This window comes from Coregonus clupeaformis, chromosome 20 (assembly GCF_020615455.1).
Source record: "Coregonus clupeaformis isolate EN_2021a chromosome 20, ASM2061545v1, whole genome shotgun sequence".
NCBI lineage: Eukaryota > Metazoa > Chordata > Actinopteri > Salmoniformes > Salmonidae > Coregonus > Coregonus clupeaformis.
In genome coordinates, this window is record NC_059211.1 from 3,781,957 (window position 1) to 3,807,955 (window position 25,999).

Consider the following 25,999-nt stretch of genomic DNA (forward strand, 5'->3'; position numbering starts at 1 on the left):
AGAAATTGGTGTATAATGCTATGGTGTGTGTTTTAAAAATGACAATACATAATATTTCATGTAACTGGATGTGTCTAGGTGCTGGACATTGCTCCTTCTGAAAGTGTCTGTGTATATTTTGTACAGACATGATGATGATGAAGGTGAATAAACCACTATTGCTCTACAAACCAATGGAAATGTATTATTTGTAGTTACTGTGTGTACTGTACAGTACAAGAGGTGTGATTTTGAAAGCTTTCCATTTTCTCTCCACTGAAGATACTGTTATAACAAGGTAAAAACAATGACAATTAAGTTTAATCTTAAAAGTTGCTGAAAAAATTTTTTTCACACTACACACTTCAGTTTTTTTTTTTTTTAATGTTTATAAAAGCGATAAGAAATGTTGCATCAAGTAGTTGCATCAGGACATTGAGGCAATTTTACCATAACTGTCATAAAACAAATAAAAAATGTAAATGAAAATATCAAGCAAACGTATATTGTGTGTATCATCTTACAGTACTTTATAACACAATAGAATAGAACAGAAACCGTATAGAAGAAATGTATTGTTCAAGAAGTCATTCAAAAAATATTTATAATGTTCTTAGCCTTCAAATAAAATCTCACAAGTTTGATTATTTAAAAAATATATATAACATAAATATATATATATATATATATATACAGTGCATATGGATAGTATTCAGACCCCTTGACTTTTTCCACATTTTGTTACGTTACAGCCTTACTCTAAAATTGATTAAATAAAACAATTTCCTCAGTAATCTACACACAATACCCCATAATGACAAAGCGAAAAGAGGTTTTAAGCAAATGTATTACAAAAAAATAACTGAAATACCGTATTTTACAACTTGATTGGAGTCCACCTGTGGTAAATTCAATTGATTGGACATTATTTGGAAAGGCATACACCTGTCTATATAAGGTCCCACAGTTGGCAGTGCATGTCCGAGCAAACCCCAAGCCATGAGGTCGAAGGAATTGTCCATAGAGCTCTGAGACAGGATTGTGTCGAGGCACAGATCTGGGGAAGGGTACCAAAACAAGTGCTCAGCATACGTGGGAACTTCTTCAAGACTGTTGGAAAAGCATTCCTCATGAAGCTGGTTGAGAGAATGCCAAGAGTGTGCAAACCTGTCATCAAGGCAAAGGGTGGCTACTTTGAAGAATCTAAAAGATAAAATATATTTTGATTTGTTTAACACTTTTTTGGTTACTGCATTATTCCAAATATGTTATTTCATAGTTTTGATGTCTTCACTATTTATGTAAAAATCTACATCTACGATGTAAAAATAAAGAAAAACCCTTGAATGAGTAGGTGTGTCCAAACTTTCGACTGGTACTGTATATAGTTAGTAAAATATAACTGGACATCAAAGCTACTTAAGAAATACAAAGCAACATTATTGTCAAAGTTCTTGTGTTCAGATTCTGGGTTTGCTGTAACATATATTTTTTGATATTACTTAAAAGATGTAACTTAGAAAATATTTACCTTAAAAATATTTACAAGGTACCCCCTCTTATTCAGCATTGTTTAAAAGACAAGACTGACCCTAGATCAACACTCCAACTAAGTTTGAATAGAGTAATCTGTTGGTAGAGCACGGTGCATGGGTTCGATTCCCAATGGGGCCACCGGCACGAAAAATGTATTCCCTCATAATTGTATGTCGCTTTTGATAAAAGCGTTTTCTAAATTGCATATCTTAATATATATTTTTATATCACTTAGTTGGACTACAGCTCCAGATATACAGGGGTTTTGTCAAACTTGTTGTGCTCAGGTCTTCTTGGTTCTGGGTTTGTTGTGTTCAGGTCTTCTTGGTTCTGGGTTGTTGTGTTCAGGTCTTCTTGGTTCTGGGTTTGTTGTGTTCAGGTCTTCATGGTTCTGGGTTTGTTGTGTTCATGTCTTCTTGGTTCTGGGTTTGTTGTGTTCAGGTCTTCTTGGTTCTGGGTTTGTTGACTGTACTGTAGATCACAGAGGAGTCCTCCTCAGCCACTTGTGCTGCTGCTCGTCTGAAGAGAGAGAAACAGAAATGAAACAGAATCTACGTTCCAAAAAACCCCATCTTATCCTCTTTATAGTGCACTAGGGCCTAAATGGCTCTGGTCCATAGTAGTGCGCTAAATAGGGAACAGGGTTCCATTTGGAATGCAGTTTGAACAGTTCCTCAAAACCATCACTCTCTCATTATAGACATCATAGTAATTGTGTTGAGATGTCCATTGTTGGGTTCGTAGTGTAAGGAAATCCCATGTGGTCCTCTGTAGCTCAGCTGGTAGAGCACGGCGCTTGTAACACCAGGGTAGTGGGTTCGATCCCCGGGACCACCCATACACAAAAATGTATGCACACATGACTGTAAGTCGCTTTGGATAAAAGCGTCTGCTAAATGGCATATTATATTATTATTATTATTATAAACAATGAGTGGTCACTAGGGCTCAACTGTTCTGCTTATTGATGACCCCATGGTCTTCTCCAATAAGCAGCAGGATATGAATTACCTGAATTACTACCAAATCTTTGTAGGTAATTGGCAATTTTTTTGCGATCTCCCTTATTTTTGAGAAACTATCCCCAACCAGCAATTCACTTCCTCATCCTTGTTGTGCAGTAAGTGGGCTCCAAAAACACCCCAAAACATCCTCTAAGAAACAAAACCTATAAGTAGTCTATAGTGATGCATGTCTTTAAATTTTTTACATATGAAATTGTGTCATTCAGAACTTTATCCTCACGTTATGTTCCATGTTGTTGCGACTCGAATGATGCCTCTGGTCCATTCTAGCAGCAGGCTACACGGAGAATGGAACAAGTTGGACAGGGGAAACTGCACGAGTCACGCAAAATTGAATTTAATGTTGTGGATAAACTTTGGAATGACACAATTTCATGTGTACAACTGCAAAATCTAAAGACATGCATCACTATACTGAGAGCATTTCAGTTTCTAAAAGGACGTATTTGGGTGTTTTTAGAGCATTTGTTCATGGTATTTCAGAGCCTCTGTACTGCACAACGAGGATGAGGAAGTTAATTGCTGGTTGGGTTAAGTTTCTCAAAAACAAGTGAAATCGAGAAAAAAAAGGTATCTATACCCTTCTATAACATGCCATTTACATCAGAAATAGACATTTGGTTATAAATAATATAACTTATCCTTTAATGCAGTGTATTCACAATGTTCTAGTGTTGGTTCTATGTTATTTTAATGAAAGAATATGCTCACCGGGTGGCAGCACTGGGGCTGTTGAATTTCACAGCATCGTACTGGACATCCTTGTCCTGTTTCTGGGGTTGAGGCAGCTGGTCGGTGGAGTACAGAGGCACTTCCTGGTTTTTGGAGCGAGAGAAGTGGACGCTGGTGTAGTGAACGTCATCCTGATAGTCTGTGTCAGCTGTCTGTGCTGCAGTAGGGGTCATGACAAAGCCTGAGATGTTGTCATACACTGGACTAGAGTCTCCCTGATGGGGTGAGAGGACAGACAACATGAGGAGTAGAAATGTTCCACAAAGCAACAGAAATAATCTGATTCTAACAGACTCACCTCTACATTCTCTGATGTGTCTCTTGTGTCAGAGGTGGATTTGGAGGCCTTCTTCCTGGTTTGCACATTAATGAATTAATTTATTATTGAATGAATGAATTAACTAATTAAGTTAGTAAAAAAGTGTTAGAGTGAAATAATATTTAAAAGATCACTCACCTGAACCACATGAAGCCAGAGAGACAGAGGATGAGAACCAGAACAACAACTATGATTCCTACAGATGCAGTCATAACTGAGGTTTGTTTCCCTAAATGAAAATATGGATGATACGAGTACTGGCATGTTATAAACTGAAAATATTTGTTAAGTGATCTAATCTCAACGTATACATAATTTAAAAAAACTAAGTAGGATATGCCAACGTATAATTACTAAAATGAGCTTGAAATGTAATTTTGTACTGAAATATTGAAGATGAAACTTCACCTGGTAAAGTTATCATCAGAGCTGTAGAGTTCCTAGACCCTCTTCCATTCCAGGCCTCACAGTGGTAATGTCCATTGTCCTTAGACTTGAAGTTACTTATGTTGTAGATCTTTCCAAATCCATTTTGAAAAGTCTTATTTTGAAAATACCAGGTGTATTTGTCCACAGGTGGGTTGGCATCACTGCTGCAGGTCAGAGTCACTGAACTGCCCTCCACTATTTCACCAGAGGGACTGACTGACACTGAGGTGTTCTTTGGGCCATCTGGTGAACAATATGTAACAACAGTATTTTAAATAGTGTTTTACATGAGGAGCATCGTGAAACTTAGACTTGTGATTGAAATATTAATTCAAATGTGATCCTCTGATCAAAAGATGAGGTTAGGTGTACTAACACTGAACGTCCACAGACACATAAGAAGAGTTGAGGCGTCCATATTTATTGTCAGCCTCACAGTAGTATTCTCCACTGTCCTCAGAGCTGATGGTTGTGAAATTGTATGTCTTTTCAGATCCTGTCAGTGAAGCTCCATTCTTGTACCAGGTGTATTTGTCCACAGGTGGGTTGGCATCACTGCTGCAGGTCAGAGTCACTGAACTGCCCTCCACTATTTCACCAGAGTGACTGACTGACATTGAGGTGATTTTTGGGCCATCTGGTAAAGGAGAATTTGTCAATGGGTAGGACAGTAGTATATTTACAATAGTAGTATAATGAAATGTCACGTCAAAAATTAAGTATCTGTTAAGTCAGAGAACTATCTAAAACTCTAACTTACACAAAACGTTAACAAATACACATTTGGAGATGCTGTGCTTTAGGACTACTTCATTTAATTACAATTGTTTTGCTACCTTATCATTCAAACACTGAGGTGTACTTTACTCACACTTCACATCCATGTTGATGGTCGTAGACCTGTCTGTCCCCATCTCATTCTGGGCCCTACAGTAGTACTCTCCAGTGTCAGATAACTGGATTTGATTGAAGACATGCTGTGGTCCTGTCATACTCTGATAGCCACCTCCATTCTTCTTGTACCACCAGGTGTAACTCTGCACAGGTGGGTTGGCATCACTGCTGCAGGTCAGAGTCACTGAACTGCCCTCCACTATTTCACCAGAGGGACTGACTGACACTGAGGTGCTCTTTGGTTTATCTGATAGAAAAGATGAATGTCCGGAAGTGATAATGTCACAATACTTTCATAATAATTATAATTATAATAATTTAAAGTAATATAGACAATGAGTAAAAAAAGCCTTTTTGTTCTGTAATGATTGATAAAGTAAGACATGTCTCTTTTGCCTGAGTTCATGATACTTGCTGAGTAGAATACTGTACTATTGTACTGGACTCACACACTGCAGGAGAGCTGAGACCCTCATGGCCTTTTACTGTACAGGAGTAACTGTCTGCATCACTAAAGTAGTCTGAGTACGAGCTGGAAGAGTCCTCCTTTACTTTGTGTCCATTCTTGTACCAGATGTAGGTGGGTTTGGGGTTGTCAGTCAGAGGACAGGTGTTGCTACAGGTCAGTGTCACCCAATTTTGCCAACTTGAAGGAGTCACCTTCACCTGCAGAGCTGGAGTAGATTACGACATTAAAACCCTGGATCACCTGTTCTCTAGTTTAATCACATGATTCAAGACATTCTCAAACACATTTAATTCTTAAATATATGTAATATATACAAATCTAATTTCTAGACCTAAATGTACAGTAGATATTAATTAAACAGACTAGCAGTATAAAGTATGTAACTGTACCTGTGACAGACAGAGTGACTCCAGGATCACCAGTATATCTCCCTCCGGTCTGATCTGTTATAAATCTGAACTTGTACGTAGCTGAGTCACTCTCTCTCAGGTCTGTGATTGTCAGGGTGTGGACATTCTTCTTATCACTACGGTACGTCACACGACCTTTATAGTCTGGGTCATCACTCAGACTCACATAATTCTCCACAGCATACATTTTAGTGAACCCGAAGGTTGTTGTGACTGTACCACTGGGATATCTGTAAGAGCAGGACAGCTGCACTGTTGACCCCTTCAAGGCACAGATACTCTGAGGGGTGTATGTCACACTCCAGCCATACTGACCCAGGACCACTATAACACAGTCACACAACACAATGGTATCAGAATTAAGCCAAGGCCTATTAGCTCACACTTAGAGTAGAGTTGAGTGTGAATGGAAACCACAGATAAGCATCACTCAGTAAGGTGTGAAAGATAACTATTTAAGTGAAGTGGAGACGCCTAACAGAACACACCAGAATAACATTATGATTCTTATCCTTTTAGAAATGTCTGTAGATTGTTAAACAGATCAACTAAAAGATAAGAATGAGACCATACCTGCTACAGACCAGAGAAAGACCACCAACACACTTCCTGCTGTTCTCAAGGCCATTGTTGCGTCTCCCACCCTGCAGTCTTAGAAACGTAAACAACAACTCACTCTATAGCTGGTGAATAACTACACCTGATACATTTAAGTATAAGCTGTAAATGGGGTACAGGGCCTCATTACTGAAAATGAACCAGGCTCATATTGTGTTGTGTTGTATTGTGCTATATGGTTGTCTATGTGAATACTGTCTGTCTATAATTATATTGCACTATGTATGTAATGTGTGTGACGTGTTGCATGTCTGTCTACATCTGTCTATTTAAGATTACATGCTCTATGATGCAAAAACAATTTCCCAATGGATGCAATAAAGACATCAACAACAACACCAACAACAACATTCACTTATTGAACAGATCTGTAGTACTGTAAACACATATTTCTACATTGATTGTTCTGAAGTTGTTTTATTCTCAGAACCCCAAATAAAGGAGGATAAATGTTCAAACCTCTACGGTCCGTCAAGCTGTACAGCAGCCTAAAGACTGACCACCAGGTTCAATGATAGCTCCTATCCCCAAGCTGTGAGGCTAAACAGCAAGTGATTCACAAGCACATGCACAAACACACAAACACACACACACACACACACACACACACACACATATAGCATATGTAGTGAAGGTCCATGGAGTCTGTTTCAAAGTCTAGAGTGCTGGTAGTTATGGATGTAGAAAAGTTAAAACACACATCCTACACATTACGACTCTTCAACGAGTCGGACGCGAAGGATATTCTACAGACACCCGACAAGGCCAAAATCCTCATCATTCGCATGAGAAAGAGACGGAGATATCGTGGACGTAGGTCGGGGTGCCTTGTAAGGATCCGACGGCGGGCGAGAAAACTACCTCTTCCATCAATCCTATTAGCCAATGTTCAATCATTTGAAAATAAATTGGACGACCTAAGATCAACATTATCCTACCAATGGGACATTAAAACGCTAATATCTTATGTTTCACAGAGTCGTGGCTGAACGACGACATGGATAACATACAGCTGGCGGGATATACGCTACATCGGCAGGATAGAACGGCTGACTCCGGTAAGACAAGTCTGTGTATATTTGTAAAAAATAGCTGGTGCACAAAATCAAATACTAAGGATGTCTCAAGGGTTTGCTCGCCTGAGGTAGAGTATCACATGATAAGCCGTAGACCACACTATTTACCTATACTTTTCGTAGCTGTCTATTTACCACCACAAACCGATGCTGGCGCTAAGATTGCACTCAATTGAGCTGTATAAGGCCATAAGTAAACAGGAAAACGCTCATCCAGAGGCAGCGCCCCTAGTGGCAGGGGACTTTAATGCAGGGAAACTTAAATCTGTTTTACCTAATTTCTACCAGCATGTTAAATGTGCAACCAGAGGAAAAAAAAACTCTAGACCACTTTTACTCCACACACAGCGATGCGTACAAAGCTCTCCCTCCATTTGGCAAATCTGACCATAACTCTATCCTCCTGATTCCTGCTTATAAGCAAAAACTAAAGCAGGAAGCACTAGTGACTCGGTTAATAAGGAAGTGGTCAGATGACGCAGATGCTAAGCTACAGGACTGTTTTGCTAGCACAGACTGGAATATGTTCCGGGATTCTTCCGATAGCATTGAGGAGTACACCACATCAGTCACTGGCTTCATCAATAAGTGCATCGATGACGTCATCCCCACAGTGACCGTAAGTACATATCCCAACCAGAAGCCATGGATTATAGGCAACATCCGCACTGAGCTAAAGGGTAGAGCTGCCGCTTTCAAGGAGCAGGACTCTAACCCGGACGTTTATAAGAAATCCCGCTATGCCCTCCGACAAACCATCAAACAGGCAAAGAGTCAATACAGGACTAAGAATGAATCGTACTACAACGCCTCCGACGCTCGTTGGATGTGGCAGGGCTTGAAAACTATTACAGACTACAAAGGGAAGCACATTCGCGAGCTGCACAGTGACACAAGCCTACCAGACAAGCTAAATCACTTCTATGCTCGCTTCGAGGCAAGCAACACTGAAGCATGCATGAGAGCATCAGCTGTTCCAGATTACTATGTGATCACACTCTCCGTAGATTATGTGAGTTTAAGCAGGTCAACATTCACAAGGCCTCAGGGCCAGATGGATTTCCAGGACGTGTACTCCGAGCATGCGCTGACCAACTGGCAAGTGTCTTCACTGACATTTTCAACATGTCCCTGACTGAGCCTGTAATACCAACATGTTTCAAGCAGACCACCATAGTCCCTGTGCCCAAGAACACTAAGATAACCTGCCTAAATGACTACTGACCCATAGTACTCACATCTGTAGCCATGAAGTGCTTTGAAAGGCTGGTCATGGCTCACATCAACACCATTATCCCAGAAACCCTAGACCCACTCCAATTTGCATACTGCCTCAACAGATCCACAGTGATGCAATCTCTATTGCGCTCCACACTGCCCTTTCCCACCTGGACAATAGGAACATCTACGTGAGAATGCTATTCATTGATTACAGCTCAGCGTTCAACACCATAGTGCCCTCAAAGCTCATCACTAAGCTAAGGACCCTGGGACTAAACACCTCCCTCTGCAACTGGATCCTGGACTTCCTGACGGGCCGCCCCAAGGTGGTAAGGGTAGGTAACAACACATTTGCCATGCTGATCCTCAACACAGGGGCCCCTCAGGTGTGCATGCTCAGTCCCCTACTGTACTCCCTGTTCACCCATTACTGCATGGCCAGGCACGACTCCAACACCATCATAAAGTTTGCAGACGACACAACAGTGGTAGGCCTGATCACCGACAACGATGAGATAGCCTATAGGGAGGAGGTCAGAGACCTGGCCGTGTGGTGCCAAGACAACAACCTCTCCCTCAACGTGATCAAGACAAAGGAGATGATTGTGGACTACAGGAAAAAAAAGAGGACTGAACACGCCCCCATTCTCATTGACGGGGCTGTAGTGGAACAGGTTGAGAGCTTCAAGTTCCTTGGTGTCCACATCACCAACAAACTATCATTGTCCAAACACACCAAGACAGTCGTGAAGATGGCACGACAAAGCCTATTCCTCCTCAGGAGACTGAAAAGATTTGGCATGGGTCCTCAGATCCTCAAAAAGTTATACAGCTGCACCATCGAGAGCATCCTGACTGGTTGCATCACCACCTGGTATGGCAACTGCTCGGCCTCCGATCGCAAGGCACTACAGAGGGTAATGCATACGGCCCAGTACATCACTGGGGCCAAGCTTCCTGCCATCCAGGACCTCTATACCAGGGGTTGTCAGAGGAAGGCCCTAAAAATGGTCAAAGCCTCCAGCCACCCTAGTCATAGACTGTTCTCTCTGCTACCGCACGGCAAGCAGTACCGGAGCGCCAAGTCTAGGTCCAAGAGGCTTCTAAACAGCTTCTACTCCCAAGCCTTAAGACTCCTGAACAGCTAATCATGGCTACCCGGACTATTTGCATATTTATTTGGTATAGATGTCAACCCTACTCCCTATCAGTCTGGTCCTAAAGGGCCCTCAGCTAAATCCACTGTGTCACACACATTTTAAATACTTTATTTGAATCCAACAATCAAATTGAACATTTCAAAGGTCCCTGTATGCATGGCTCTCAAGGGTACAGAAATAACCTACTTCTCTAAACAGCTAGGCTGCCCACGACAGCTGAAACAGAGCAGTACCTAGCCAATTGCTTTGCCCTAGTTTTCGTCAGGCCCGCAATCTGGAGGCCACACACTGCAAGCCTGTGTGAGTGGCCAAGACTGACAAATATCAGCGCCACCAGCTAGCACCTCCACCCGAGGCAGCTTCTCTGCAAAGGCCTGCTCCATGTAGCCGTCAAATGAGCAGCCCACTTCGAAAATAAGCACCTCCCCCTAGCCTCCCCCCACAACAACAATATCTGCCATATTTGGCACACAGGAAAACACATCATCTTCAACATCAAACCAGCTTCCCCTTACACAAGAATGTTTATGCATATGTGCTGTTGCTGAGACTACTTGTCTCAACTCGCTGGATATCAGGTCAACAAGGCGGTCATGTCTAGTAATGTACAAATCCCCCGCACACACACACACACACACACGGGTGGGCGCACACACACACCCACAAACACACACACTGCAGTGTTAAAATTTTTGTTCCTACACAGTATAGATGTTAACCCTACTCCCTATCAGTCTGGTCCTAAAGGGCCCTCAGCTAATTCAACTGTGTCATTCACACACACACACACACAGCAGTTACACTGAGCAGGGATTCAAAAGTTTGTTTTTATGTCTTTTTTACCCTGGTTAATCATCTCATCCCTATGTAGATCCACACTCCTACACTGAGACACTTTATGAATACTGGCCCTGATGTAACAACCAAAACACAGCTCAAAACATAACAAGAAGTAAAATGATACATTACCCTCAAGAATATGACTTATGACTAAAAATAAATAACTAAAAACTCTATTTCAAGATATTGTCAATACTTACAAAGTGAAATGAAGGAGAGAGGTCCTGTACAGTGAGTCAACTTACTGGTAGTGTGGAGACTGCTAGTAACTGTCAGTTTCGTGGTTGACACATATTTAAAGTAGTCAAGACACAAGTAGCTGATGCAGAACTGTCCTTTCCTTCCTCTATAAGACATGAACATACATGAGGACCAGAACAGCATGTCAGAAAATGGAGGTTACTGTATTAGAGTGAGCCCTACATTTCTAAAATGGACAAAATGTCCCCCATTTCCACTTTTCTTTAATACAGAACCATGTTAACAGAAATTAAATTAGCATAATAGAAAGATCCCCATACAAATCTGTCAGTTGAAGCTAGAGATATCTGGTTTTTGCATTTAATGCGTCTCAATCCACCGCGTCCGCCTACGTCGCACTTCTGCATCTGCGGTGAAAGGTGACAGAGCTAGAGCGGTGTTTGTCAGACCATGAGACATCCCGAAAATCTGTCTTCCCATAAGATTTTTCTCTACGACCCCCACAAGCGTTTTGGGACTCGTCTGAAGTCGGTACAGTCGATCTGCCAACTTCTGTCTGTAGCATCCGAACAGTTTGGGCTAATATATGGAAAGGTGAGACTCACAAACACGTACGTGTCGGTTGTTTTGCTCTAGGAAGCCCACAGGCCTCACAAGACTCGTCTGAAGGTCCCGGTACCAGTTGAAAAAAAATATGGAAGTATATACAGTATGCAGACTGTTCAGTGCCAAAAATACTGGTTGAAATACATGTAAAAATCTAATTACAAAATCCTGATCTTTCTTATATCTCTCAGAGATAAGGTTTCTTAAAATTCAAAATCAAATAGCTAAATTATCCTTGGTATGACCTTCTTAAAATAAATCCATATAGGAGGCACTCTTCCATCTGGTCTAAAAAATTATATCCTCTAGAAGAAACACTCATCACCTTTGATGGGAGCCATCCTCCTGGGCCTGGGAGGGAGAGAGAGACACACACACACAAACAGTATGAAAACACAAGCACCTGCCTGTGCTCCTTCTGTAATTTGTCTGTCATTTTGTACATTTCAAAAGTTATTATGAAGTTGATTGGTAACACTTTAGAATAACTCATAATTATCCCATTATAAATGCTTATATATGTTTATAAATGATAATTGATGTTTTGACAGACAGACGGATGTTCTTACCCTGAGGAGGCGTACTGGGAGGCTGAGGAGGTGTTGAGGCATCGAGGGTTGGTCCTCTGAGGAGAGGGAGGGGTTCTCTGCATACAGCGGTCTGGGTACCTGATCATCAGCATGGTGCTCTTCAGCTCCACCCCCTGGACAGGAGGACAAACAGCCTGCACAGTCCAAATACATCAAATGGAACCAATAGCATAGTCCCAAAAGTACAATGTAACTAATAGCATTGTCCCAAAAGTACAATGGAACTAATAACAACGTTTTTTCCTTTGCCGCCAGAAAGGAGTTGAATCGTTGTACTTTTCTCTCTGTGTTGGACAATGGTGATACTATTTATGAGTAAGCCTCAAGCTCTACACTGAAGGCTCTTGACTCTGTATCATGCAGAGACATCTAACTGTATTCTCTACAGTGCTGTCAGGTGGACATCATTAGCAACATGCAGGCTCAAACACTGGTACAGTGGGGAAAAAAAGTATTTAGTCAGCCACCAATTGTGCAAGTCCTGTAATTTTCATCATAGGTACATGTCAACTATGACAGACAAAATGAGAAAAAAAAATCCAGAAAATCACATTGTAGGATTTTTTATGAATTTATTTGCAAATTATGGTGGAAAATAAGTATTTGGTCAATAACAAAAGTTTCTCAATACTTTGTTATATACCCTTTGTTGGCAATGACACAGGTCAAACGTTTTCTGTAAGTCTTCACAAGGTTTTCACACACTGTTGCTGGTATTTTGGCCCATTCCTCCATGCAGATCTCCTCTAGAGCAGTGATGTTTTGGGGCTGTCGCTGGGCAACACAGACTTTCAACTCCCTCCAAAGATTTTCTATGGGGTTGAGATCTGGAGACTGGCTAGGCCACTCCAGGACCTTGAAATGCTTCTTACGAAGCCACTCCTTCGTTGCCCGGGCGGTGTGTTTGGGATCATTGTCATGCTGAAAGACCCAGCCACGTTTCATCTTCAATGCCCTTGCTGATGGAAGGAGGTTTTCACTCAAAATCTCACGATACATGGCCCCATTCATTCTTTCCTTTACACGGATCAGTCGTCCTGGTCCCTTTGCAGAAAAACAGCCCCAAAGCATGATGTTTCCACCCCCATGCTTCACAGTAGGTATGGTGTTCTTTGGATGCAACTCAGCATTCTTTGTCCTCCAAACACGACGAGTTGAGTTTTTACCAAAAAGTTTTTTTTGGTTTCATCTGACCATATGACCTTCTCCCAATCCTCTTCTGAATCATCCAAATGCACTCTAGCAAACTTCAGACGGGCCTGGACATGTACTGGCTTAAGCAGGGGGACACGTCTGGCACTGCAGGATTTGAGTCCCTGGCGGCGTAGTGTGTTACTGATGGTAGGCTTTGTTATTTTGGTCCCAGCTCTCTGCAGGTCATTCACTAGGTCCCCCCTTGTGGTTCTGGGATTTTTGCCCCAGATCGAGGGAGATTATCAGTGGTCTTGTATGTCTTCCATTTCCTAATAATTGCTCCCACAGTTGATTTCTTCAAACCAAGCTGCTTACCTATTGCAGATTCAGTCTTCCCAGCCTGGTGCAGGTCTACAATTTTGTTTCTGGTGTCCTTTGACAGCTCTTTGGTCTTGGCCATAATGGAGTTTGGAGTGTGACTGTTTGAGGTTGTGGACAGGTGTCTTTTATACTGATAACAAGTTCAAACAGGTGCCATTAATACAGGTAACGAGTGGAGGACAGAGGAGCCTCTTAAAGAAGAAGTTACAGGTCTGTGAGAGCCAGAAATCTTGCTCGTTTGTAGGTGACCAAATACTTATTTTCCACCATAATTTGCAAATAAATTCATTAAAAATCCTACAATGTGATTTTCTGGAAAAAAAAATCTCAATTTGTCTGTCATAGTTGACGTGTACCTATGATGAAAATTACAGGCCTCTCTCATCTTTTTAAGTGGGAGAAGTTGCACAATTGGTGGCTGACTAAACACTTTTTTTCCCCACTATACATTCTTATTCAGAAGGCCATTTAAGGAAAACTGCCATTTTATCTATCCTCTATTCTAGCACGAAATGAGAACACATACAAGATCAGACCTCAATCTTGTTTTATGCTAACAGTCCCGAAAATTAGAACCAAGCATGGAAAAAGGTCCTTACATTACTCAGCCCCCTGATCTTGGAATTCCCTCCAAGCCAACCTAAAACTCCACGACCTGGTGTCCCTGGAGGAGTTCAAAGGACAAATAGATGAACAGGTTGTTGAGACATGTATCTGTTTCTAGTTGTCACCCCATGTCACTAGTTTGCATTGCCTTATGTAAGGAAGCCTGTTGTTTAACACCACACACATGCCTACACATAACACACACACACACACACACACACACACACACACACACACACACACATACACACACACACACACACACACTGTTTGTCTGCTGTTGTATTTGTGCTGTTGCCAGTGTCTTCTGTCTGTCTACCTTTAGTCATACTTATTTTTGCCCCCGTCCCCACAGGAGGCCTTTAGCCTCGCTGTCATTGTTAATAACAATTTGTTCCTAATTGACTTGCCTGGTTAAATAAAGGTTCATTCTAATCTGACATATGGAATTATTTTAAGATGGTCATACTATAGATCATTTAGCTGTTTGATTTTGCGTCAATCGACTCAAGCGGGGTAAATAAATGTGTTCCTAAAAGTACAATGTAACCAAAATGATAGTCCCAAAAGTACAATGGAACCAAAAGCATATCCGAAAAATACAATGGACGCAAAAGCATAGTCCCAAAAGTACCATCGAACCAATAGCATAGTCCCAAAAGTACAATGGAACCAATAGCATAGTCAGAAAAGTACAATGGAACCAAAATTATAGTCCCAAAAGTACAATGGAACCAATAGCATAGTCCCAAAAGTACAATGGAACCAATAGCATAGTCACAAAAATATAATGGAATCAAAATTGTAGTCACAAAAGTACAAGCAATTTTTGGGATGTCTCATGGTCTCACAAACACAACTCTAGCTCTGCCACCTTTCACTGCAGATGCGGAAGTGCGACATCGGCTGATGAGTTGACTTGAGATGCATCCAATGCCAGAAAATCTCTATCTTAAACTGACGTATTTTGATGGCGATTATTTTTTTCTTTTCTCCAAGGCGAGAGCGGCCATGTTGGCATTCTTGAAGTTGATGAAGGCACAAAATCTCTCATGTAGAACTCTGATACTGTCTATCTCCCCACACCTACAGTACAGAATATAGAATTAGAATGTAGAACTCTGATACTCTCTATCTCCCCACACCTGCAGTACAGAACATAGAATTAGAATGTAGAACTCTGATACTCTCTATTTCCCCACATTTACAGTACAGAACATAGAATTAGAATGTAAAAGAATGATGATTCCCTTTTCCATAAATGTCAAAGGATTAGAATGGTGGACCGACGGCCATTTTGAGTGAACCATTTCACGTGTTAATGTTATGTTACTTGATGATTATCACACCACACCATGTAAGAAACAAAAAAAGTCACAGCAAGAGAAGCCTAAGCAGTGGACATGGAGATATATATAGATATAGAGGTATGAAGAGGTCCCACGTGTGTTTCTCAGTGAGGTCCACGGTGACGTTCCCCACCCAGAGAGAGGGACAGGGGGACCTGAGGACGAGAGGAAAGGAGGGAGGAAACTATGGTCAGAACACATCCATTAAGATGTTAAAATGACACCAATTGCACTGCTGTTATCCAGACCTGGGTTCAAATAGTATTTTAAATCATTCAAATATTTTGAGCGTTTGCTTGAGCCTGCCTGGAGTGCCGGATGTATGTTTTTTGCACTTTTGGGACTGTTCCGTTAGTTCAATTGTGCCAAACAAGTTCAATCATCAAGTACAGCTAGCTTGAGTATATAAAATACACTATTTACACCGAGGTGTGGTTCCAACACCTCTGCCATTGTAGCCTTTTACAAGGCAAATAAATGCCTAAATTGCTAATGCTACCTGGGTAATGCTCTGAGGCTTACCCAGTGTTCCCAGACTGTTGTGTAAATAGCGTGTCAAGGGGGTTGGGTGCTATGACAGTAATAATACTCATTTCCATTGTACTGATAAATAAAGAGCTATTCGAAGGGACTTTTATTTGGAAAATTCCTTAGGAATGATGTTGAATACATGTGCTATGACAGTTGTGGTGAATGATACTGCAACACTAATGAAGGGGTTATGACTGGTTTCATAAAGGTGTAATGTCTACCCCCTTCATATGATGTGGTCCTGAGGGAATATGTGACATTATTCTATCATGTTATCATCATGGCTGACCAAGGGCCTGTTGATGAGAAGCATTATTCTGAATGTTTGATTGTTGCATGCTATTTAGACATGTCATTTATGTCAATCACCAGTAATACATAAAATATGGCTATGGTACACATTTCAGACTGATTAACTGAATAAGGAAAATGAAACGTGTTTGACAGTTTGATGTCTCAATGTGTTACTCAACGGTGTTGGTTTTAAAGAAGTCAGCAAGAACAACCACAGGAAGAGAGGTTTCTTGTGTTGCAATCTTATCTTTGCCTCCTGTGCCTTCACCAAACTCTGTCAAAACTGTTGTAACTGCAGACTTACTCAGAATGTATGAAAATAGATCCATTTTGATCCACTAATGATCAACTAATGATCAAATGTTAACTGTCATTTTCTTGTTAAAAACTCTGGATAAAACAGGACCTTCCTTCAGACTCAGTCAAAATGTTGTAGCCATGTGTCTCATGCTGCGTACATAATGGTACATAAAAACATTGATTTGGGTATGTTATTACATGAACGGTTGAAGTTATATGTTATTCTTCAAAAAAGTTGTTACTCACCTGATAACATAATAACCACCGGAAAGCATAATAACTTATTACATTAAGCAGAAAAAGTTATTACTTTAACCATTCAACATTTTATTACGTTATCCGGCAAGTTATTACATTAACCCCCTAGAGTTGATTGACACACCGGTGTGTCAATCTACAGTGGGGAAAAAAAGTATTTAGTCAGCCACCAATTGTGCAAGTTCTCCCACTTAAAAAGATGAGCGAGGCCTGTAATTTTCATCATAGGTACACGTCAACTATGACAGACAAATTGAGAATTTTTTTTCCAGAAAATCACATTGTAGGATTTTTAATGAATTTATTTGCAAATTATGGTGGAAAATAAGTATTTGGTCACCTACAAACAAGCAAGATTTCTGGCTCTCACAGACCTGTAACTTCTTCTTTAAGAGGCTCCTCTGTCCTCCACTCGTTACCTGTCTTAATGGCACCTGTTTGAACTTGTTATCAGTATAAAAGACACCTGTCCTCAACCTCAAACAGTCACACTCCAAACTCCACTATGGCCAAGACCAAAGAGCTGTCAAAGGACACCAGAAACAAAATTGTAGACCTGCACCAGGCTGGGAAGACTGAATCTGCAATAGGTAAGCAGCTTGGTTTGAAGAAATCAACTGTGGGAGCAATTATTAGGAAATGGAAGACATACAAGACCACTGATAATCTCCCTCGATCTGGGGCCCCACGCAAGATCTCACCCCGTGGGGTCAAAATGATCACAAGAACGGTGAGCAAAAATCCCAGAACCACACAGGGGGACCTAGTGAATGACCTGCAGAGAGCTGGGACCAAAGTAACAAAGCCTACCATCAGTAACACACTACGCCGCCAGGGACTCAAATCCTGCAGTGCAAGACGTGTCCCCCTGCTTAAGCCAGTACATGTCCAGGCCCGTCTGAAGTTTGCTAGAGTGCATTTGGATGATCCAGAAGAGGATTGGGAGAATGTCATATGGTCAGATGAAACCAAAATATAACTTTTTGGTAAAAACTCAACTCGTCGTGTTTGGAGGACAAAGAATGCTGAGTTGCATCCAAAGAACACCATACCTACTGTGAAGCATGGGGGGTGGAAACATCATGCTTTGGGGCTGTTTTTCTGCAAAGGGACCAGGACGACTGATCCGTGTAAAGGAAAGAATGAATGGGCCATGTATCGTGAGATTTTGAGTGAAAACCTCCTTCCATCAGCAAGGGCATTGAAGATGAAACGTGGCTGGGTCTTTCAGCATGACAATGATCCCAAACACACCGCCCGGGCAACAAAGGAGTGGCTTCGTAAGAAGCATTTCAAGGTCCTGGAGTGGCCTAGCCAGTCTCCAGATCTCAACCCCATAGAAAATCTTTGGAGGGAGTTGAAAGTCTGTGTTGCCCAGCGACAGCCCCAAAACATCACTGCTCTAGAGGAGATCTGCATGGAGGAATGGGCCAAAATACCAGCAACAGTGTGTGAAAACCTTGTGAAGACTTACAGAAAACGTTTGACCTGTGTCATTGCCAACAAAGGGTATATAACAAAGTATTGAGAAACTTTTGTTATTGACCAAATACTTATTTTCCACCATAATTTGCAAATAAATTCATAAAAAATCCTACAATGTGATTTTCTGGAGAAAAAAAATCTCATTTTGTCTGTCATAGTTGACGTGTACCTGTGATGAAAATTACAGGCCTCTCTCATCTTTTTAAGTGGGAGAACTTGCACAATTGGTGGCTGACTAAATACTTTTTTCCCCCACTGTACGTGGACACAAGCACTTGCATTATTTTTAATTACTTCTGGGTTAAGAGTCCCTTCCACTGGCCATGGTTGTTCAATATCTGGCCAGTAAACCCAACGTTTATGCCATTTTCCAGATTACCTTGCAATACCATTAACTAGAGGGTTACTCTTTTGTACTACATCAACAGGTGTAATTACTTTCGTAGTTTTGATGTCCTTTTTCCGCATTGTAACAACTCTTTTATATTCCTTTATTGTGAATTATTTTATTATTATTATTATTTTAAACTAATTAATTTGTAAACCAAAAAATACTTTAAGCTATGTAGCTTATCTTTCCCTCCTATTATTTTTTTTCTTTCTACCAAATTATTGATTAGTGGCAATCTTACCACATCCGATAAAGAAAAGTAAAGGAAACTAGTCAACTTCAGAGCAATCAAAAAAGAAAGACTTGTAATCCAGCAACACTACAGCGCCCACAAACCAATTGCTTAATAAGCACCCAATCACCTTAATTTTACAGAATAATCTCAGTGCTGGATTTCCAACACAACTCTAATCAAAACAACCCATGCACAAAGAAAACTCCAATGTGTAATTCTCAATTACATCAATTGATCAGTCTGTTGCCAAGTCCCCTGCCAAATGGTCACAACATGAAATATTTTAGGCATACACAAACAGATAAATGCCCTTCATCGAGAAATGTGTCTATAATATCCTGTAAGGGAAAGTAAGTTTGTGGATAGAACAGTACTGGCCTTAATTGGACTGGATCCGGGGAAGCACACGCTGTCGCGTGACGCACTGGTCAGCACCTCCTCTCTCTCTGTCTCCTCCTTCTCGTCTCTCACACCACAGGAGAACAAAAGAAACCGACAACAATTTAGTATTTTATGCACTCACTGGGTTATTTCAACCATACAATACAGATATTAAACTATTGGAGTAATCACCATACAGTGAGGGAAAAAAGTATTTGATCCCCTGCTGATTTTGTATGTTTGCCTATTGACAAAGACATGATCAGTCTATAATTTTAATGGTAGGTTTATTTGAACAGTGAGAGACAGAATAACAACAACAAAATCCAGAAAAACGCATGTCAAAAATGTTATAAATTGATTTGCATTTTAATGAGGGAAATAAATATTTGACCCCTCTGCAAAACATGACTTAGTACTTGGTGGCAAAACCCTTGTTGGCAATCACAGAGGTCAGACGTTTCTTGTAGTTGACCACCAGGTTTGCACACATCTCAGGAGGGATTTTGTCCCACACCTCTTTGCAGCTCTTCTCCAAGTCATTAAGGTTTTGAGGCTGACGTTTGGCAACTCAAACCTTCAGCTCCCTCCACAGATGTTCTATGGGATTAAGGTCTGGAGACTGGCTAGGCCACTCCAGGACCTTAATGTGCTTCTTCTTGAGCCACTCCTTTGTTGCCTTGGCCGTGTGTTTTGGGTCATTGTCATGCTGGAACACCCATCCACGACCCATTTTCAATGCCCTGGCTGAGGGAAGGAGGTTCTCACCCAAGATTTGACGGTACATGACCCCGTCCATCGTCCCTTTGATGCGGTGAAGTTGTCCTGTCCCCTTAGCAGAAAAACACCCCCAAAGCATAATGTTTCCACCTCCATGTTTGACGGTGGGGATGGTGTTCTTGGGGTCATAGGCAACATTCCTCCTCCTCCAAACACGGCGAGTTGAGTTGATGCCAAAGAGCTCGATTTTGGTCTCATCTGACCACAACACTTTTACCGAGTTCTCCTCTGAATCATTCAGATGTTCAATGGCAAACTTCAGACGGGTCTGTATATGTGCTTTCTTGAGCAGGGGGACCTTGCGGGCGCTGCAGGATTTCAGACCTTCACGGCGCAGTGTGTTATTAATTGTTTTCTTGGTGACTATGGTCCCAGCTGCAAAGAGATCATTGACAAGATCCTCCCGTGTAGTTCTGGGCTGATTCCTCACCGTTCTCATGATCATTGCAACTCCACGAGGTGAGATCTTGCATGGAGCCCCAGGCCGAGGGAGATTGACAGTTATTTTGTGTTTCTTCCATTTGCGAATAATCGACCCAACTGTTGTCACCTTCTCACCAAGCTGCTTGGCGATGGTCTTGTAGCCCATTCCAGCCTTGTGTAGGTCTACAATCTTGTCCCTGACATCCTTGGAGAGCTCTTTGGTCTTGGCCATGGTGGAGAGTTTGGAATCTGATTGATTGATTGCTTCTGTGGACAGGTGTCTTTTATACAGGTAACAAGCTGAGATTAGGAGCACTCCCTTTAAGAGTGTGCTCCTAATCTCATTACGTGTATAAAAGACACCTGAGAGCCAGAAATCTTTCTGATTGAGAGGGGGTCAAATACTTATTTCCCTCATTAAAATGCAAATCAATTTATAACATTTTTGACATGCGTTTTTCTGTATATTTTTTTTGTTATTCTGTCTCTCACTGTTCAAATAAACCTACCATTAAAATTATAGACTGATCATATCTTTGTCAGTCGGCAAACGTACAAAATCAGCAGGGGATCAAATATTTTTTCCCTCACTGTATCTGTTTTCTTATCCTTTTAGACATACCTATGTTCACATTCGCGCTAAGAAATAAGCAAGCAGCTTAACTCAGGAGTATTTTAATTAGCGCAATAACATTTTTTTTTTAATCCGTCAACATAGCTCTCATTTATAAATTCAATGGATCTCAATCAAATGGTTTCATAGTCAAGCAACAGCCGCTTAACAAACAGAATACTTTATTTGTGTGTACTCAAGTCTCCCCCTCCTTATTTTTTCAGCTATAAGTCTGCGTGCCACAGCAGCTCAGTGCAGGCAGGGGAGTGGCATATTCGTTCTGTGTAACTGTAAACTCCTAGAATTCCACACATGCGCAGTTCATTTATTAGTGTGACTTCAGGGTGAGATGAGTGCTCCTGCAAGTAATTTTTCTCTAAGTCGAACAGCAGACAGATCAGCTGTCCCTCCATTTTTTCCAACACAGACAAACAGTAACTGAACAAAACGCACAAACCAACACAAAACATAGAACACAAATCCTACTTCGAAGTTTCTTACTTTACTATAGTCTATTTTCTCTCTCTTCTCTCTTCACTTATTCTACTCTAATCTTTATACTTATTTTCTTATCCATTACAAATCCTCTCTATACAATCATAACGTCCTCCCGGGGGCTCATAGATTTTAACAAATTTGAAAACGTTCTCTCAAATGGAGACTCATAAGGTTTTAACCGTAATTAATAGATTTCCTTACAAAAAACTAAAACCCCTGTTCTCAACCAAAACATATATATATATGGATATATATCTAACATAGAATCTTATCATAGCATGAGTCGAGCATATAAATCTCTGCACAATCCACACAGCTGAAACACAGCAGAGACATCTTTCTTTGCACCCACACGCACACACACTGTCTCTCATACACACATGAAAACTATCCAATCAACAAGAATGCATACATTCATACAATTCCTAAAGCATGCTTCCGCCGCTCCTATTCCTTTATTCCTTTTTTTCCCTTCCTACATTTTTGTTGCCTTGAGTTGCAGATATTCAATGAGAGGCTACTTCGGACATATAGCTTGTCAACTATATATCGAAAGGTAACATACAATTGAATTTCTATTCTACAATCTCACAGTTCCTTGGAACTGACCCGAAAATTCACCTAGTGACTTTCCAGGATTTGCGGCCCATCTAATGATCGCCTCATTTGAGGGCTTCCGTAGATCAGCGGCGTCCTAATCCTTATTCCTGTTTTCCTTAGTTCCTTGTCCCTTATTTTATGCCTTTATTTTATTCCTTTTCCCTTTAATTTTATTCAAGCAAAATTTCCCTGAGCCCAGTGTTATCAATTCCTTTTTTTCCTTTGATCCTTTATTATATTCACACTCCCCCCTGTTTGCGTTGTTTTCAATTTAGAAATTTAGAACGGAATCTCATCACACAGCAATCACAGCATGGCACACACAGGTTCTTCACGGTGCATCCCCTCAACGCACACACAGCCACACGAACTGACCAGTGCCCAAAGTTGTGAGAAAGCTCACCTTATCTGCCGGCCTCTGGAGCGGGAGTCAGCTCGGAGCCCATGATGGAACGTTGAAACAGACGCAACTCGCCCCAAAATCCTCGTCGCCAATTTCTGTGGTGGCCGAACAACGATGCTGCGATGATGTGTTGACAAGGAATCCGCTGACACTGTACTTGATTATAAAGGTTTATTATATCAAAGATTTCAGTATCAATTTACAGACTCTGCAGAATCTGGAGAGCAACGAAACCAATCCCAAATATAATCACTCTCCCATTCCTTTGTTAAAACATGGTATATATATCCTATGCTTTATGTAACATAAGGTGGCGTGATTTGAATAGACCAATCCCTGGCCTCCACATAGCAGAATCTCCTCTGTTTTAAGGGGCCCCTATAGTAACACTTTCCAGATGTTTCAGCAAAGTAGAGTATCTAGAGTGTCTATACTATTTAGAATGTTAACAATTTATTAGAATGTGTTGCTTTGCCCTTCTGAGTTCTGTATATACAGGTCAAAGTTCCATGATGTCATTCAATTAGAACCTAATCCATTTATACACCCACGTCCATCACTCCTCATCAGCTGCATCAAGGTGCTACTGAAGGTTCCAGTGTTCTAGACTAGAGCTCCCACTACTGGCATCTCAACATTACTGCAGCCTCCTGATAATAATGTCCTCTATAATGTTGGTCTCATAACAACATAACAAACTGGAAATGAATCACATAGAATGGTGGAACACAACACTGGCTACTTGACAAAGTCATATTTAATCACATAAACACTGATGTCTATAGTAGTACAACATGCCACTATCATATTATGTTACAGAGTTGACCCTTGTGTACAGTCCTGGTAGTAGCATTAGCTAGCAGAGGCATCAGTATCATCATCACCATAGCCTGCTGTGTTGACTGCTGCTGTCTATATACTGTATAGTCGTGGCTGGGTTTCCCTTTGTAATCCGTGATAGTTTGTAACCCCTGTCACATCCATTGAGCATCAGAGCAGGCGTAGTAGGATTTGATCTTAGTCCTGTATTCACGCGTTGCCTGTTTGATGGTTTGTCGGAGCGGATTAGTGAGCGGATTAGTGCACCGCCCCTTTGCCCTCAGAACAGCTTCAATTCGTCGGGGCATGGACTCTACAAGGTGTCAAGTGTTCCACAGGGATGCTGGCCCAATGCTTCCAACAGTTGTGTCAAGTTGGCTGGATGTCCTTTGGGTGGTGGACCATTCTTGATACACACGGGAAAGTGTTGAGCGTGAAAAACACAGCAGCATTGCAGTTCTTGACACAAACCGGTGTGCCTGGCACCTACTACCATACAGTGAGGGAAAAAAGTATTTGATCCCCTGCTGATTTTGTACGTTTGCCCACTGACAAAGAAATGATCAGTCTATAAATTTAATGGTAGGTTTATTTGAACAGTGAGAGACAGAATAACAACAAAAAAATACAGAAAAACGCATGTCAAAAATGTTATGAATTGATTTGCATTTTAATGAGGGAAACAAGTATTTGACCCCCTCTCAATCAGAAAGATTTCTGGCTCCCAGGTGTCTTTTATACATGCCATGTACCGTCAAATCTTGGGTGAGAACCTCCTTCCCTCAGCCAGGGTATTGAAAATGGGTCGTGGATGGGTATTCCAGCATGACAATGACCCAAAACACACGGCCAAGGCAACAAAGGAGTGGCTCAAGAAGAAGCATATGAAGGTCCTTGAGTGGCCTAGCCAGTCTCCAGACCTTAATCCCATAGAAAATCTGTGGAGGGAGCTGAAGGTTCGAGTTGCCAAACGTCAGCCTCAAAACCTTGATGACTTGGAGAAGATCTGCAAAGAGGAGTGGAACAAAATCCCTTCTGAGATGTGTGCAAACCTGGTGGCCAACTACAAGAAACGTCTGACCTCTGTGATTACCAACAAGGGCTTTGCCACCAAGTACTAAGTCATGTTTTGCAGAGGGGTCAAATACTTATTTCCCTCATTAAAATGCAAATAAATTAATAACATTTTTGAAATGCGTTTCTCTGGATTTTGTTGTTATTCTGTCTGTCTGTCGGGTTAGGGCTGAGTAGGGCCTGTTTCTTCATCAATATCTAGGGGACTAGGGCGGCAGGTAGCTTAGTGGTTAAGAGCGTTGTGCCAGTAACCGAAAGGTCGCTGGTTCTAATCCCCGAGCTGACTAGGTGAAAAATCTGTCGATGTGCCCTTGAGCAAGGCACTTAACCCTAATTGCTCCTGTAAGTCGCTCTGGATAAGAGCGTCTGCTAAATGACTAAAATGTAAAAATGTAATTGCCAACAAGGGTTTTGCCACCAAGTACTAAGTCATGTTTTGCAGAGGGGTCAAATACTTATTTCCCTCATTAAAATGCAAATAAATTAATACAATTTTTGAAATGCGTTTCTCTGGATTTTTTTGTTATTCTGTCTCTCACTGTTCAAATAAACCTACCATTAAAATTATAGACTGATCATATCTTTGTCAGTGGGAAAACGTACAAAATCAGCAGGGGATCAAATACTTTTTTCCCTCACTGTATATCATTCAAAGGCACTTAAATATTTTGTCTTGCCCATTCATCCTCTGAATGGAACACATACACAATCCATGTCTCACTGATTGAAGTGGATTTAACAAGCGACATCAATAAGAGCTCATAGCTTTGACCTGGATTCACCTGGTCAGTCTATGTCATGGAAAGAGCAGTGGTTCATAACATTGTTTACACTCAGTGTATAAAGTGCACGTAATGTCTGTATAAAGAACCATATATTTACATATTAGAATCTAAAGAACTCTGCTATGGTCTGTAATAGGTCTATCTAAGACAAGGTAGGACAGGAAAGGGATGCTGAGGTTGTGTATCTGAACCAACAAACCCACAATAGTTAATACTACACACTTAAAAAAAAAAAAGGTGCTATCTACAACCTAAAACGGTTCTTCGGCTGTCCCCATAGGAGAACCTATTGAATAACCCTTTTGGTTCCATGTAGAACCCTTTTGGCTACCTCAATTACCTTGTACCCCTGCACATCGACTCAGTACTGGTATATAGACATGTTATTGTTATCTTTATTCACTGTGTATTTATTCCTTGTGTCACTATTTATATTTTTTATTTATATTTTAACCCTGCATTGTTGGAAAAGGACCCGTTAGTCAGCATTTCAACCCACCGTCACTGTGTCTCATGTTAATACTACTCCTAAACACAACCCACCATCACTGTGT

General features: G+C 41.1%; 1 protein-coding gene across 2 annotated transcripts; it reads right to left on the minus strand.

Annotated features, from left to right (window-relative positions):
* Positions 1-1,907: 1,907 nt before the first annotated feature.
* Positions 1,908-10,985, minus strand: LOC121533286 (B-cell receptor CD22). Of its 2 annotated transcripts, XM_041839100.2 has the most exons (11): positions 10,909-10,985; positions 6,367-6,444; positions 5,773-6,117; positions 5,364-5,588; positions 4,892-5,161; positions 4,397-4,657; positions 4,000-4,263; positions 3,730-3,820; positions 3,571-3,625; positions 3,252-3,487; positions 1,908-2,034 (listed from the first exon to the last, which is right to left on the minus strand). In XM_041839100.2, exons 2-11 carry the CDS (start codon positions 6,419-6,421, stop codon positions 1,953-1,955), a joined length of 1,884 nt encoding a protein of 627 aa, XP_041695034.1. In that variant the 5' UTR covers positions 6,422-6,444; positions 10,909-10,985; the 3' UTR covers positions 1,908-1,952. The 2 variants fall into 2 exon arrangements, with proteins under 2 accessions (XP_041695034.1, XP_045061196.1); XM_045205261.1 differs by lacking the exon at positions 4,397-4,657.
* Positions 10,986-25,999: the final 15,014 nt, after the last annotated feature.